The sequence below is a fragment of the Schistocerca nitens genome, chromosome 1, assembly GCF_023898315.1.
Source record: "Schistocerca nitens isolate TAMUIC-IGC-003100 chromosome 1, iqSchNite1.1, whole genome shotgun sequence".
NCBI lineage: Eukaryota > Metazoa > Arthropoda > Insecta > Orthoptera > Acrididae > Schistocerca > Schistocerca nitens.
Window position 1 is genome coordinate 1131484957 of NC_064614.1, and position 17964 is coordinate 1131502920.

General features: G+C 41.2%; 1 protein-coding gene across 1 annotated transcript in view; it reads right to left on the reverse strand.

The window, feature by feature from the left end:
* LOC126199401 (intersectin-1-like) overlaps positions 1–17964 on the reverse strand; it is a 305182-nt gene that overhangs the window by 41128 nt on the left and 246090 nt on the right. Inside the window, 1 exon segment of the mRNA XM_049936323.1 lies at positions 1979–2062. Within this exon segment, the coding sequence (XP_049792280.1) occupies positions 1979–2062 (84 nt within the window).

Sequence of the window (17964 nt, forward strand, 5' to 3'; positions counted from 1 at the left end):
TTACAGAAGTTCATTAGAGTTTGGTGTGTAAAACACAGAGATTGTATGAGCTTCTTATTAACTATAGAACCATCACTTTGAAGTTGACATGAAAATTAATGAGATTTATTCAGTTTCAATTTCAAATTTTATATTTTGCAGAACATTTGTAAAAGTGTACCATATTCAAAACAGCATGTCAGACATAATGTACTTGCCACATAATTTTACCCATTGATGCAAATGGTATTGAAAGTCATTCAAAGTTAAGCAATGTAGTGCCTCCTGTGGTTCTTGTTTCATCTCTTTCCTGTTATGAAAATGCCCTATGCATCCACCCAGTATGTCCTGTCACAGGTATATCCTAGCTTATCAGAAGTAGGCCCATCTATGAATGCAATCATTATCATACACTAACTCAACTGAAACTTCCGTACTGCCTTCTATGTGGGCATGACTGTCAAACAGCTGTTCACCTGTGTGAATGACCACAGCCAAACTGTGGCCAAGAGCAGAGTTGACCACCCAGCAGCAGAATATACTGCTAAGCACAACATGCTTGACTTGGATGCTTCACAACCTGTGCCACAGACTGTCCACACAGTACCAGTGTCTTTAATTTACATTGATGGGACTGTCATTGCAACAGATCTTTCAAACCTACAATATTCCTAGCTTCAAACTCTAATAGCCCATGTCCCACATCCACCTCCACACCGATTGCGTGCCTCTCACCTAACCCTATTAATCTACACTCACATTTTCCTCTCCACAGTGTACCTCTTCCTCTATGTTAAATACCCTTTCTCTCAACACACTCTTCCTCTTCCCTGTGTGCCACAAATGAATCCTACTGCATGCCGCAGGGAAATCTCTTCCGTGTCATATGCCTATCCCATGCCCTTGCAGCCTCTCCCTCCCAGCCATTAATCACCTCTCTCCCACTTGACCAAACACAACCTCTCACCATAAGGGCTGCAGTATCAGAACAATGTAGTCAAGTGTTTGGTATGCAGTGGATAACTGCATTGAGAATTCCTAAAAGTGACAGAATGATAAAAGATGGATCTGTGGATACAGTGGAATGGAAGATGTAATTAAGACAGTATTGAGAATGAAACAGAGGTGGACAGAACATGTAGCCTGACGAATGGATGGCAGTTGAACCAAGGAAGCTGTTTTACTGAGCTTCAAGAAATAAAAAAGACTGATACTGAGATGACATCCTAGTGGCAGGCAGCTGTATTGCATTAAAAATATACAGCAGCACTATGGGTGTAAACAGCTGAAGACTGCAATGAAAAGAGAAGTCTGGAGCAGTCCTTTATTGAACAGAGGATGTCAACTGGCTGATAATGATGATGATTGTGATGACTGAGGGACAAGTGTTTCATTGATATCAGAAGAGAGTGAATTTGAGTGATTTGTATGTTCCTTGGCCTTTAGAGGTAGTTTATAATACATTATGAAGAAAACTCTCAGGTTAGTTAGTGTCCCCCTGTAGCAGCTACTTGAAATGTCAGTTCCTGTGATCACTACAGTCTTTAGCCCCCCCCCCCTCCCCCCCCTGCCACCACCAGTAACCATGAAGGTCACATTAAATTTTATTTCTGGATGTTTTAGTTCTGCAAATAACCCTGTCAACTATATGTAATATTAATAAAAAAAACTAAAAAAAAAAATCCTCAGATCATAGGCGTCACTGGATGCAGATATGGAGGGGCATGTGGTCAGCACACCACTCTACCGGCCGTGTGTCAGATTCAGAGACCAGAGCCACTACTTCTCATTCAAGTAGCTCCTCAGTTTGCCTCACAAGAGCTGAGTGCACCCTGCTTGTCAACAGCGCTCGGCAGACCGGATGGTCACCCATCCAAGTGCTAGCCCAGCCCAACAGTGCTTCACTTCGGTGATCTGACGGGAACCGGTGTTACCACTGTGGCAATATACATAATATTAATATAGATTAATGATGCTAATGATACAAAAATTTCTTTACCTGTCTACAGAACTCTTCAGCTTTGGCTAGTGCTTCCTGCAAATTCTGGTGGTCTGGATGATCTGCTGGAGTGTACTCCAAAATCTGAAGACGAGATGGCCGTAATTTGCATTTGATTTGATTGTAATGCAGAATTCAGATACAAACAAAAATATAAATATAATAAACAGTACTTTTACAATGCCAACAGACATATCATATTAATAGAAAATGGCAAATTTGAATATTTTTTAATGTTGTACAAACTAGATCACATAGTCTGGCAGCTGAAACCTAGGAGGTGGAAATGAGTTACTCCCAAACTTTTATCATGAAATCCACTCAAGAAGACAGCAAGTAAACAAAATCTGGGTTGGGGGGCAGGGGCAGAGGGGTTGCAACTTTGGCAGTGCTGGGTAACTGTAGACAGACAACATAACATTAACTTATTTTGAAATTTGATTATTTCCTCACATTACCTATACAATTCCTTTTGCTGTTACAGATTGGAGATTGTGAAGAATTGCAAAGATGTCTATGTGCTATTTCGAAAATACTCAGGAACTCCTGTGCCAGTCACAATCAGAATCACCGGTTACTGTAAGCTGCAAGAGAATCCAGTCAATGATCACTGCAAGTAAAACAAGAAGGGCCACTGCACACTGACCTCCACAAACAATTGCAGGCTGATTCAAATATGACAATTCTTTGTCATAAAGGCTGTGTATCAATGTACACATCAAAATGGCATATCACAAAGTTTATAAATATATTCACAATACTGTAAGAGAATCTGGGATTAAAATACTGGAAAAATGTCACCATTCTGAACTTCCAGCTTTTGATTTTCTGCAGTATTGTATATTTCATGGCATGCAATGCTTAATGGAAAGAGATGGCAAACTTCTTGGTTGGTGAAGAGCAGTTAAATTGGGCAGGACAGTTGATCATGGGTAGAGTAAAAAAAGCTTTCAAGCATACTATACTTGATACATGCAATGAGGAGTGTCAAATGGATGGACAAAGTCAGAATTATAATTAAGGGAGCTGTTACTGATTTTCTTGCACATATGCTAGATATGATGTTAACAGCAGATGTACATTCATGGGAAAGCTTAATGTTGCTGCAGCTGCCGAAGCCAAGATGAAAGTGTATATACAGAGGGCAGTGGTAGTCTGGAGCATAAGACTATACTTAAGAAATCGGTAGACCATTTAGTTGTGATGTTGAGTCAGTACCCAACTGTGGGACCGTGAGAATACTCATATTATGAAATACAGCATACTCATAATTTTGGCTTGTGCTAGATAACAATAGTTCTTTCACTGAAAGAACAGCATCGCAGATCATTAATGAAACAAAGGAACTACCAAGGAGAATAGATATATAAAGAATGACCCTAAAAATGAATTTGGTGTCCTCTGAAGTGAGTACTTCACTGCTAGAAATGCTGTTACATATTTCCAAAAGTCTAGATGGCACCTTGCCTACTGTCGTGGTCACAAGTATGATTACAGGTGCTACAATACATTACCTGGCCATGTTACTTGTTGCAGCTGATATCATTTTGAAAAAGAAAGAAATGATTAGAAAATTAAATGACTTTGGAGTGTGCTGCTCGTATGATAAAGTTTGCCATTTCACATAATCAGCTGCCATTTCTGCAGCCAAAGGGAATATTTGGGGATGTTTCTCTGGTAATAATGGTGCTCTCATACAGCCAGTAGTATATAATTTTGATTGGTGAATTTCATGATCAAATGGTCAACTTGTTCCATGTTACTTCTGTTAACCCAGACTGTCTTTGTGAGTAATACTGCTACAATGTCTAAATCAGAGAATACCATTCCTTGTGTAATAAAGAAAAAGCTTCAAAATCCTTTTGTTGCTGATGTTGAAGCTCAGAGATATCATGGGCCTATGAAAGCTTGAAAGCCACAAATTGAAATGATAAGAACTAGGCAGTGCCAACAGGTATTGGAAATGCAAGACTTATCTGTTTGCAGAGACCAACAGTTGGATTGCCAGTTCCTATGTGCCATTGTTTCAGAAGAAGACTGCACAGAATTCAATGGATTCAAAACTCATTTGTGTCAAGAACAAGGACACACACTAAGGTCTATGACTGCTCCAACATAAACACCCCTTGTCAGCCTGATACCTTCACACCCTGACACCATGCTCAACACTGTGGCGGAGGTCAAATGACTCACAACTGATGCATGCCAAGAATATGTTGTGCTTACAACAGACCAGGCATTATATTGAGTTGCAGCTGGATTAACAGGGGTCTTACTTCATGCATGTAACAAGTTTGTTCTATGGCTAGTGGGATGCACACACTCTTGCATTTCATTGGTTGTGTTGAAACTCTTAGGGAAAACAGTGGTCTTCAAGAACTTATCAACAGTGCATGTGGTGGTGTGGCTCATATGCTGCTAGGAAAGAAATTTCCTCAGAATATCCATGCACTACTAATTGTAACCAAACAGCTGCTGATAAATATTTTGAAGGCTTAAACAATTAGAGGCTATGCAGACCTTTCAGCAGCATTGCAAATGAAAGTGGCATTCAATGAAATAACTAAGTGGTGGGTAGACTGTCTTATCAAGCCAGTGTTCATAACAGTGGCTTTCATTAGAACCAAACAAGAAGGAGATTTTCCACTACAGCTCTGGGCAGTGGAGGAAATCCTTCCCTATTTTTTTGCAACTAACCACTTCAACTGTGCAAGGTATTGCTTGTACAATTGAAGACGTGCGAAAAAATGGGCTAACCTTCAAATGCAAAAGCTTGGAGATAAGTGTTGCCATCTGTTGCTGGGTATGGGAACTATCAAGACCGACACTGGTCTCACCCCTAAATATCGCATTAAGATATTTAGGGGTGAGACCAATGTCAACTTTTATACTTTCCGTACCCAGCAACAGATGGCAACACTTATCTCCAAGCTTTTACATCTGAGGGTCGGCCCATTTTTCTGTATATGTCTTCAATTTGAGGTCTGTGGAAAAACTAACTGACCATGTCTTGCAGAAATTTCTGAAGGACAGTATGTGATGCGACACAAACCAGGGTACTATAATGCTATTTGGAGTGGCATGTTCACTAAAATTACACTTATATGATATGGAAATGTTGAAGGTGGCAGTGTGGGTCAAACTCATAATTCACCTATGATGACGATATGGGCTCACAGTTTCCATATCTACAGTCAACTGCTTGAAGGCAAACAAGATGTGCAGAAATGACAATGAAAACAGATCTGTCAGATATCATCAGGAAGAGACTGCAGTTAGGAAGAAATCTGATCATTGTGGGCAAGAGAAGCCATGCAAGGCATTGTTTTGGTGCATCTTGGACCAAAATATACAATGGAAACATGTTGTTAGTAACAAATTGGGGGAAAAATCATATGGTCAAATTTCTGACAGTGTGTTTAATTCCATTATATTTTTTGTTTTCTTTCTGTATTTTGGCATTACAGGACTATAAAATAAAATTGTCCAGTAGAGCCACAGTTGCATCCATCGAATATAGCTTTTACATATATTTTTCACTAAGATGCCCTCATAATATGTTGAGTGGAAGCCATTTTCACCTCAAGAGCAATTTTTTAATTCTGCCACTGAATCTGGGAAGAGAAAGAAAAGGGTAGATGTTAACACCATGTTCAAGTAGAATATATTAGGGATGAGGGACACGCTAAGGCTGAACAAAAATGGCAAATTATTGGTCTTTCCTTTCTAAAGCATCCTTGCATTAGGAAAACTATGGTTAACCTTAAAAAGAGAAGAGGGTCTGAAATCCTCTAATGTCTTTCCAGATTTAGGTTTTCCATAACCCTGAATCTGGAAGGGCAGACAAGAATTTCAAACACTCTCCTCTTGTATACCAATCGCAGGCAGCCTTACTCAGTTTAAATTTGGGAAGATATATACTTGACATTGAAACTGAATTCCAAAATATACCATTTGTAGGAATTTGATACAGGAAAATTTGTTTTCAGAATGTACACTAGAGACATACACTCTGATGTGCAAAACTTAAGGACAAAACTAACGTCAGCATGATGTGTCACTGCTACTTAACATAGTCTGGTGAAACTTGGACCATACGTAGAAATAGCTGCTTCATATGGTACAGACAGTAACAGAAAGAAATATGTAATGAAATTGAGCCATGGTAAATTTGCTGTTTTGAAGAGCGCGCCGCAGCATGTAGTGTGAAGCAGTCGCCCTCCGTTTCTGGCGGTGGTGCCGCTGTGGCAATCACAGTTTTGGTGTCTCCCTCTGGTGGGAAAGGGGAAAGGTTGCCTGTTCGCGTGCATTAAAGGGGCACTATGAGCTTGCTAGGGGCAAGTCTGGTCAGTTGCTCAGCCGGGTCACAGTCGGTGTCTGTCTGTCGTCCAGAGTGCAAATATGTGTTAGGCTGCCAGTCTGCTTGAGTTTGTTCAGGCAATGGTCATTGGCAGTTGGATCGGGCAGTTGGTCAGTCAGAGTGAGTCTGAGTCAGTCTCATGTCACCAGTTGCTGGTCTGTCTCTCGTTCGCATTTGTGCGGCAGTTAGTGTCTGTCTGTTGTCGGAGTGCTGGCCGCCAGTCTGCTCAAGTTGCCCGGGCAACGGTCACTGGCGGTTGGATCTGAGACACAAGATGACTTGTCTGCCTTGAGCATCGGCGCATGTGAGGTCGCCATGTGAGTCCAGTGGGCCGCACCGTATAGCGGGGGGTAGTGGGTTCACGGTTGACATGAGAGCAACAGGAGTCAACCAACGACATCGGGCTGGCCGGTGCAAGCTGCGATGCTGTGAGACGGGAGATTGGTGCACCTTCCTGCGTCTGTTGAAGTGGCTGGCAGCGGATGGTTCGGGAGAGCGTTGGGGGTGCTGCGCCAGGTTTTCGCCAGAAATCGCAGTTTATTAGAAGTTAAGTGAATGGAGATATGTTGTTTTATTTACTTGTTAAATTCTACTTGTTTTCTTGGTGAGATCACCAGCCGCTTTGTTTTGGGGTCATTCCACCATTCTTCTCCATTTGCCCACCCGCTGGAAGGTTTTTATTTATGAATTGCGTGGCCCGTTTTTCCCTTGTGGAGTAGGGGTGGGTTAAAGCAACCTGCGGTTCGGGTGTTCAATAATCTCCCTGTCAATCTGCCAAACGTTAATAGCTGCCTCTGTCATGTTTCTCAGATTCAGTGTTAACAAATTTATTGCTTGAAGTGTAATGGCCGAATTCCTGAAATATGTTTTTATCTTGCCTATCATCTTCAGTGGCGGTATATGTGTAATGTAGAGCATGTTTGTATATTTTATGTAAGACTGCATTTCATGGATTTTTTATTTAAATGGTCATTTTGGTATATAAAGTTGCCACCCTTCCAACATAAGAGATTTTTTCTTTTTTAAGTCAAGTTGCACCTTCGGTGCCAAGTTAATATATATTTTTTTAATGTTAGTGTTTTGTACCATTTCCATTCCTCCTACGGGGTGCATAGTTTATGCGCTTGTGTGAGTTGTTAAAATTTTTAGTTTAAAGTAATCTAGTATGTTGCAGATTTGCACCAGTGTAGTCTTTCAGAGGTGGTTGTGAGCGGTCATGACTACGGCCGTGTCAAAAGGCAGTGGCAAGGTTCTCAGCCCGAAAGCTCATACTCTCAAAATTTGTTCTTTCTGCCTCTGAATAAATTGTAACTTGATATTTAGAGGGTGCTTTCTGATTATAATTTTAAATCTGTAAAAAAAAAGGTGGGGAGGGGGGGGGTTAGGAATAAAATTTCCATTTGTTGAAAGAAATTTAATTTGTTTTCATCAGTTACCCACTGGCAACTTCTTCCACATTCACATAGTGTGATTAAATGTGAGATTGTTCTTGATGAATCTCTAGTAAATAAAGTAAATTCTTAAGAAAAGGTTTTGAAAGTAAATACACGGTTCAGAGATGAAGAGAAACAATGCTTTTATTCAAAGGCAACAATTACATTGAAGTCACCGTGGTTTATGACGGTTCCCTGGACAACAACAAAGGCAGGACACAGTTCTCAATAAGGTGTGTAACCAGCATGTATAGCAGTGCATACTCTGCAAAGTGCCAATTTATTTGCCAAACATCCTTTTGTTTCAAGAGCTCCTCCACCAGTGCTCTTTGGTGCAGTCACACACTGCCATCCATAAAAATGTGGTCAGCATCAAAGGCACCCCTAAAAAGACATACATGGGGGAGGAGTACAGTAGAACAATAATGTTTACTCGTGAGTGTGCCATGTTCAAAGATTTGGAGGTCTCCCCACACCATAACATCCGGATTATCAACATGATCATGTACAAAAATGTTCCTGGGCGCATTTGGTGTTCCCACCTTGCACCATATGAAGGTACGTCCAGCACTATTGAACATGATCCTTTTGGTGGTCCAGGTGTTATGGTGTGAGGAGGCATAATGTTGCACGGGCATTGTGACCTCCAAATCTTTGAACACACTATACTCACCTGTCAATGCTCTTGTGACATTGCACTTCCACATGTGCAACTTTTCAAGGGTGCTTTCAGTCCTGACTTCATTTTTATGGGTGACAGACTGTGACTGCATTGAAGAGCGCAGATGGAGGAGCACTTGGAATGAGAGGATATTCCGCGAATGGGCTGGCCTGCCTGTTCTCCCCCCCCCCCCCCCCCCCCAACTTAACAACTTAAATCCCATTGAGCACACGAGGGAAGCACTGGAATGACCAAATGCAACACATCCACTTGCACCAAAGACTATCCAGCAGTTGTCAACCACTCTGACAAAGGAATGGAATGCTCTACCACAAACACTCCTTATCAACATTGGGGCTTCAATGGGAGAACACTGCAGACGGTGCATTACTTTCCGTGGTTACCACACACCCTATTAAGAACCTTGTCCCTCTTTTGTGCTGTCCAGGAGCCATCATAAATCAATGTGACTTCACTTTAATTATTGTCTATGAATAAAAAGTTACCTTATATACTATACTATTTTAGTACTTTCTTTGTTTGGTCCAAGTGTCATCAAGCTATATTATTCGGAAATGACACATCACGTGAAAGTTACTTCCATTCTTGAGTTTTACACACCAGTGTACATATGACTCTGAAAATGAGTTCTCTATGTTGACTTATCAATCAGTGTAGAGGGTTGCAGAATGACAGAGAAATAACTCAGTTGACACTGGATAAATTGTAAGAAAGGTAATCATTAAATCATTTGTTTTCATGAGTAGGCAGGACATACAGCCACCACACAGAGACCCAAAATTGAAACAGGCAGTATGGAAAAGGATTTTCCCTCAGGTAAGCAGTCAGGGGTGACGTTTCTCTGAGGTGACTGTAGTGAAAAATTCACCAGGGAACTCACTGAGGCTCTCTGTTGGAACTGTAGGCTGTGAAGAAGAAAAACATTGAATCACTAAACAGTCAGGAAAGGATCACTGAACAAGAGCCTGGATTAGATCTTGTGAAATGTGAACTTACATATTTTGAAGGGTGGAAGGTGGAGGGGGAATGCGTCAACTGGAAGAAATGTAATAAATACAAGGCAAATAATGAAAAGTTCTGTAATTAAATTTGAAATAAACAAGTTTGCCTTGTAACGTGAGCTATGAGGAGATGAACCACTAGATATAATAGAAAGCAGGCTTCAGCAGTCTGGTAGGAATGTAATTAGGGCAAGGGTGTAAACAAAAGGCAGTAGGATGAACAAAATCTCACTGATAGATAGTAGTGATGGGTGGAACATAGGCTAGCTGCTATAGGACATATTAGGAACAGATTTTCAAGTCATAAGCATTGTCATGCCAAGCACTGATCCTAGCCACGTGGCAGTGAACATAGGGCCATTGTGCAATTGTTTTGGTGAAGGGGCCAAGGAGATCGTAGTAGATGTAGTACGTAACAGTTTGACTACAGACAGAGAATACAGGATTATGGAGACCTGGGAGGAATACCAGCAGTAACTGCTCAGAAAAGTATGGCATTGGTACAGATTCAGCACTGCCATGGCCAATCCTTGGTTAAAATGGCTGTTAGTTATCATCAAAGCCTTTTCTTCATGACGGGAATCAAAGGTACACAATGTTTTAATAAATGAAATAGAAAGCAAAGTAAAAATTCCCAATGACATTGTTTCTGGAAAAAAACCTAAATATGTTTTGTCACAAAACAAACAAAAAAATTAACAAAGTTTAATATTATTCTTTTTCACTTGATTTGTATCAAATATCTTGATAGCATCATCAGGAAATGTAGGAAACAAGTCCATTCTTCTGAATTTAAAACAACTGTTCATAGTTTTTAACTATAGTTAGGAAAAGCCCTCCAAAGTAGCTGCTGTATCACAACAGTGGAACTGATAGGCACAACAGTGATTAAGAGAGACACCCATGAAGTGAAACACACACCCACACACAGAGAGAAAGAGAGAGAGAGAGGGGGGGGGGGGTAGTTTAGCATCTTCTGAATCTTAGAGATCGGGAACTATTACATTTGTGGGTGTTTGTTTGTTTGTTTGTGTGTGTGTGTGTGTGTGTGTGTTTTGGCACTTTACAGGTGCTTAATGGCTTAATGGCAAGGTTATCAGTGACCTTACAAAAGTTAGTAGGAACGAATGTCATTGAAATGGTTTAAAAAAGTCATAAAACAAAGAAGAATAAATCACACAGAAATATACTATCTCACATGCCTTATGACAATGTAAAATCAATGAGATGTTCTAAAACTGGGAATTAAAACACAAGATATACAAGAGGAAAGCTAAAATAATGACACAGGTAAATGCAACTGGCTGATCACTTACAAGAAACAGGGATGAGCCAGCCCCCTGACCAAAGACTAAAAAATTCTCCTATAATTTTTGGGAACAAGCTGGACATGTCACAAAACCTTATAAGCTGTAACATATTCATCTGATTACCAGTTAAAAGATAGGAGGAGCTGCTGTCCTTTTGTCTGAATATAAAACACAGTCCACCAAAATGTGGCACACTGTGATCTGTTGATCTGTACACCACAAGCACCACATATTGGAGGGTCCTCTCAATGAAGTAAGATGCCATGTGTCACACGGCCTCGTGCTATATGAAGATGAGCAAGAAGGACATCATCCCATCTTTGTGGCTTGAATGAGGCGCACCATGGCTGAGTTGTAGACTTTACAAGATGCAGCTTATTGTCTATAATTTCCAGCCATTCTTCTTACAATCTATCTATGTCTCTGTACCTCAACAGTGAAGTGATAGCACCTAGGCATATAGCACATAGTACGTTCGGATTATTGCAACATGCCTCCTTCACTGCTACATCTGATAGTTTGTTCTTGTTAATACCCATATTCTCTGGTAACCAGCTAAAAGACATCTCCTTCCCCAGCCTTTGTAGATGAAGAAAGGCATCCTGTATATTCTGGACTATTTTATTTGTTGGGTACAAGTGTTGGAGAGAGATAAGGGCATTCAGGGAGTCAGAACAAAAGAGAAATTTTGTAGTCACAACACATCACATTTTCTCCAGTGCCCTCAAGATCATGTAAAATTCTGCTTCAATCACAGTAAATTCTTGAGGCAATCGGATCTTAAGGAAATGATCAGGGAAGACAACAGAGCAACCAATGGAGCCCCCCTATTTACACCCATCTGCCAATACAGCTATATAGTTGTGGTGCTCATTTAAAATGCATAAAATGTGTTATTAAAAACAGATACAAGAATGCAGTCTCTCCAGTATCACATTAAATCTAAAATTATTCTGGGCCACTGTAGTAACTGAGGTGGCAGTAAGTTCCAATTCTGGGTTTGGGTTTTAACTTGTCCCATATCAAGAGACTCCAGCAGATGCTTCACATGGATCTTAAATGGCCTCATTGCTTGTGGATGATTAGTAAAAAGGTGTTCCATTACCAAATTCTTTGGAAAAAGGCAGAATACTATGGTTTAGGTGGTACTGCTGGCTTGTGGCTACAATCATATCTACAGGATCGGAAGCAGACTGTAATGCTAAATGGCTCTTCTGGAGAACCTGCCTCGTCTGAATGGGGCACGATAACGTGTGGTGTGCCTCTAGGCTCCGTTTTGGGCCCACTGCTTTTCCTCATCTTTATTAATGATCTTCCTCTTTGTTCTGAGACAAACAGCAAATTTACCCTGTTTGCCGATGATACCACAATTCTAATTGACGATTTGATTGATCATAATCTTGAACAAACTACAAATACTGTTTTTAATGACATCTTAAATTGGTTCTCCTCAAATGGTCTCTCACTAAATGCAGATAAAACTCATTATATGAGGTTCCATACATCACAAAGTAATCCCGATGAAATTAACATAAAATGTAGAGATCAACCAATACAGAAAGTTGAAGATACAAAATTCCTGGGTGCTTACATAGACAGTAAATGTAATTGGTCAGTTCACATTCTTTATCTATGTAAAAAACTTAGGTCGGCAACATTTGCATTACTGGTAATTTCTTCAGTGGCTGAAGTTGACACTATTAAGTTGCCTACTTTGGCTACTTCCACTCATTGATGTCATATGCTATCGTATTCTGGGGGAACCAACCACTTGCAAAAAAAGTTTTCACCATCCAAAAAAAAAACAATCAGAATAATGTGTGGGGTCTATCAAAGACACTCTTGCAGGCACTTGTTTCGGAAGATAGGTATCCTAACAACTGCCTCACAGTATATTTTTTCTTTGCTGACCTTTGTGTGCAAAAATTATTCCATCTACCAAGACAACAGTAAATTCCATGATTATAACACCAGAAACAAAAACAATCTACATTTAGAAATGAAACGTCTCACTCTGGTACAAAAAGGAGTTTACTACTCCAGCATTGAGCTGTTCAATGCTCTACCACTACATATCAAATGTGTTCATACAGAACTGCCAAAATTTAAACAAGTTCTCAAAGATTACCAGACAGAGAAATCTTATTATACTGTGGATGAATATCTGAAAGAAAATGTATACCATCACTAAACTTATTGTGTCTAGAAGTAGTTCAATTGATTTTATTGTGCATTTGGGCATTAGCACACTTTTTGTAACAACAGATTGGCTGTACATTTATTTACTCTTGTAGGCCCAATATCTGATTTAACTTTGTGTTCTTATCTTTAACCTTTATTTGAAACTCCTTTTTCTGTCAAATGGTTGTTATGTTATCTAGCTGACATTGTATCTGTTACTGTATTTATAGTATGTCTTACTTAAACTATGTACAATTTGCCATTGAATTGCCCTTGTATTTATTGTAAGTTTAAATTGAAACCTGTAAAATTTGACACGTTCCATATCCTTGTGATTGACTCACTAACTGGATCTACGGAACAAGAAATAAATAAATAAATCAATAAAAATAAATGGACAGACAACAGTCTGGAATGCAGGTCAATTGGGAGTAGTGCGGAACTTATACACTTGACACATCATGAGGAGTGGCTGCTGGATGTTTTGTAGCGGTTCCCCAGCCTCAGCACACAGATTGTGTATGGGACAGGTCCTGTAAGCTTGATTCCCTCATGGTGGATAGCGCCAATGTTCTTTAGGTAAGAGGGTCTCATTGATCTGTACAACTGTACATCTAAATTCTAGCCAAGATCTCACAAAAGTCTTATAAACCTGGAACTGGCATATGCTGTCCACTCCTCAAGGCATGTGGCTATGACACTTTAAGATATTAAGAGTTTTCTGGGTCATTTAGATGTGGTAACCACAACAGTTTGGAATAAAAATGAGTCCATATACCACAATGAGTCTTTAAAATGTGGAATGGTGTCCCTCATATGCAAGCTAGGTACATTAAAAATATGATGAAAATGAAAACAAACAAACACACACACACACACACACACCTTTGCAAATCACTCCTCCATCCTTCTCGCAGTAAGTTGCAGCTGACGAGTCACTGTTGTAATGTTGGATGGGATATAGAAAATGGGAAAACTGTCCACAAATAAGGAGCATTGCACAGAATTCCTTACCACAAACACTAACTGTTAATACCTACAGCAAAGAAGGTGACACTTAAAACACTTTCGTGAGGAACACCATTTACTTGCTCAAAACTATCTGATAACATACCACCAAGTTTGTGATGAAAAGAGTGTTTCCATAAGAAGGAGCAAATGAATATGGGGAGGTGGCCTTGAATGTCTCATTGGTGGTGCAGTCTGAGAATGTCGTGCCTCCCAGTAGTGTTGTATGACTTATTGGTGTCAAAAAATATTCCTATACAATACTGCTAATGTAGGAAGGTATAAGGATAGCTGTCTCACTGTTGTCATTAGTAGATCAACATCTCTTGAAATGACACTAAGAGCTGCAAGGATCTGCCTGGTCTCCAAGATGCAGACCATATGACGGCTGGCTGATGGCTCCACAGTGTTTCATAAATAGCTCGTTAAGGTGGCACCACAGTAATTACTGGGATATTCGATTCTTTCCTGGCTTGAGGAGAGGTCTCAAAATAGCCTCTCTCCACAAACTGGGAAACTGTCTTGTCTGCAGTTCTGAATTAAAATATTTGAGAAGGATTTCCTTTCATGCTGCTTGCAAGTATTGCATCTTGATGTACTGTATTTGGTTATGATTTGGTGCAGTACTGTGAGCCTCAGTGCCAAAACCAACTCCCACATGGAGGAATGGCAGTTGAGAAAGGGCAGTTGTAAGACTCAGAACAGTTGGAGCTGAAGTCCAACTCGCCCCTCTCCATGGTCACGTGGTAGCAGCAGAACGCTGGATACTGGCTGGCAGTGGCAGCAGTCATTGCAAAATGCTCTACCACTGTCTTGGTGAAGTTTCTGGGCATTGTTTGTAGACACCTCTGCTTCTGCACCACTGCTATTGGCAAACAACTGAATTTACCATGAATCCTGCTGATGGCTTCCATATTTTTGTATAATATCTGGAGCAGTTGATGTTGTTGTTGTGGTTTTCAGTCCTGAGACTGGTTTGATGCAGCTCTCCATGCTACATACAGTAAAGCTGCATGCCCTCGGGAAAAATAACGGCCGTAGTTTCCCCTTGCTTTCGGCCGTTCGCAGTACCAGCACAGCAAGGCCGTTTCGGTTATTGTTACAAGGCCAGATCAGTCAATCATCCGGACTGTTGCCTTTGCAACTACTGAAAAGGCTGCTGCCCCTCTTCAGGAACCACACGTTTGTCTGGCCTCTCAACAGATACCCCTCCGTTGTGGTTGTACCTACGGTACGGCTATCTGTATCGCTGAGGCACGCAAGCCTCCCCACCAACGGCAAGGTCCATGGTTCATGGGGGGGGGGGGGGGGGGGAGCAGTTGATAAGGGCCCAGAAATGTGAGCCATGGTACTTTCTTGCTCTTCTTGATTATGAGTTGAGTTTTGGCTCTCATTACTTGAAAGGTTGTAATGTTTTCTACTGTTGGACATCACTTAAACCAATGCAGAGCCACATGCCTGACCCACAAGCTGAGCAGCATGCACAGTCTACCAATGTCCTGAGAACTTCAGGGTGCATAAGTTAGTGGCATGGTGAACCACATGTGATATGGTTCAACCATTCCTGGCTGCTGCATTGGTATTCAAACACAGCCAGCTGACTGAACAGTGTCCTGTTAACTCTGTTGGTCATTCATTTCAGCAGCTTCCATCCAATATGTAAATCAAGAGTGGGACATTGTCATTGGAATGTAGGTCATCAGTTACTTCACACTGGGCAGAGTCTACAAGGGTTGGGGTGCAGAAAGAGGTGTATAGCTGAGGATGACCCAGTAGTAAGAGAGAAATGAGGGGGATTGTTCATGTGCACAGTTACTGACACAGGATGCACAGTTCCTCAGACATCCTAATGCTCTCAAAACTCAACTACTAGGAAAAGTAGAGTGTGAGCTCCATAATAAATTAAGGGCATTGAAGTCTCCCAGTACAAGAAATGGTCACGAGAGTTGGTCCATAAGATATGTGAGAGCCTCAGAATCCATCACTTCCTGTGGTGGCAAACAAAAAGAGCAAACAGTGAACTTCACTGGCAACTGCTTGTAGGTTAGTAACCAGGGATACAGCACAGGAGTGGTATGTGTAATTGACAAACATAGCTATCCCTCCCATTGCCCATTTCCCAGTCGTGTCATCCTTGCGGTGGATGGTATAGTGCCGTAGCATAGGGGCATCAGTAGATTAAAATGTGGTTCTTGTAAGCATGAGTATAGGGGATATTCCTGCATTAGGAGTGTAAGTTCCTCCAAATGTGTCTTGAACCCATTGATATTACATTGTACTGTGGGGGCCATTTACTGGTGAGGGTTTACTTTCATCCTGTCCCTCCACCAGAGTGGGGATACTGTGGAGGATTGAGGCTTAGTCTGGGGATTAGATGGTTGCCTCAGGCAGACTTCATGTTCTGTCTCCAAAGTAAACCATTAGAACTGTTAGAGAGGATGAGATCTACACAATCTGACCATTTACGAACTGTCTTCTTTTGAGGCTGACACTTCCAATTTGATTTGTTTGCTAGAGGAGGCTTCTTAGGAACCTCCGCAGCACTGATAATGACAGTGCTAACCCATTTATTGGAGTCTGCCTTTTGAGGTGCCAGATTATCAATAATGGCAGCAGCTGTAGCCTTTAATGATCTCCTGGGGGGAGCTATGCACTCTGAAACAATAGCATCTTTACAACAGCATTGACAAACACAGGTAGCAGTGCTGACACTAGCAATCTCAAATTGTGTAGGGGCAACTGCTTTTGGATTAGACATTTTAAGTCAGTGAAGTAATGAAAATGGGAGGCTGTATGGCCATGCAGATCTTTTTGGCCTCACCATACAGGATATGCTTTGTTGTTTTGAGCTTCTGTGCCTTCCTTTCCTCAAGGTAGGTGTTGCAATCTCTACCCCAGACAGGGTGATCCCCAGAGCAATTAGAACAATTCGAGCGAGACAAGCAAACAATGCCTCCGTGGGTGGCCTTACCATATTTGCTGCAAGTGGCTTCTCCTTTACATGTTACAGTGGTGTGCCCATGTACCTAAACACTGGCATTTAAAACAGCACATTGAGTTGGGGACATAAAGCTGCACACCTGCCTTGGATGCTCTGGAAGTGTTGTGATACCGAAGGTAAGAACAAATGAATCTAATTTAATCAGTTCACCATCTACCAGTTCCATTATATATATCACTGACATCTTCTTGAGCCCACTCATCTTTCAGTTCCTCTTTGGGAATATCAACAATATATCTGCATGACACAACACCTTTGCTGTACTTCAAGGTGTTATGTAGGTTCAGTTTGAATGCATATTCCCTTAGGCATTTAGCATTCTGGAGGTTTGATGCTTGTTGGGAACTAGAAATTTGCTCAACAGTGCCACATTTCTCAATCGATTCACAGATTTCAAAATGCCAGCAATGCCCTATTGACCATTTTGAATGGAAAAAGGTGAAACACTTTCAAAGCTACCCTCTTTCCTTTTAACTGCTAAAACTGCATTCTGTTCGGTAGCATGTGTTCTGTTGCAACAAACAAAACAACTTGGAATAATGCCTGTGTCAGGAGGACTGGCTACACAAGCTCCCTTGTTAAATTAGGTGGATTCGACTGGGAGCCACAAGTAATGAGTTTGAGGGTTCCATACTGGTTCCATGAGCAGCTAGGCAAATGAGGATCCACCCAGACATAGCACCACATCACTGAGTAACTGTGGTGTGGCTGGTTCCCCAGAGGTTGCCAAACAGTGACTGTTCCACCTAAAGCCACGTATCTCTCTGAAGTGCAGCTCACCTTGAGAGAGGTTTTTTATACACATTTTACCAACCTTGCAGTCTGGGTGGTTGAGCCAAGATCTCCATTCCCTGTGACACACAACATTTCACCACCAGTCACCTGCTCAAGTAACCTGGGTTTGCTAAGCCCATACCCAGCAAATGAATACTGAGCTCCATGAGGTGCTTGCCAGTTAGAACGAGAAGGGGTGCACATGTAGCTTTACCAAAAAATGCCACGGACGCAGT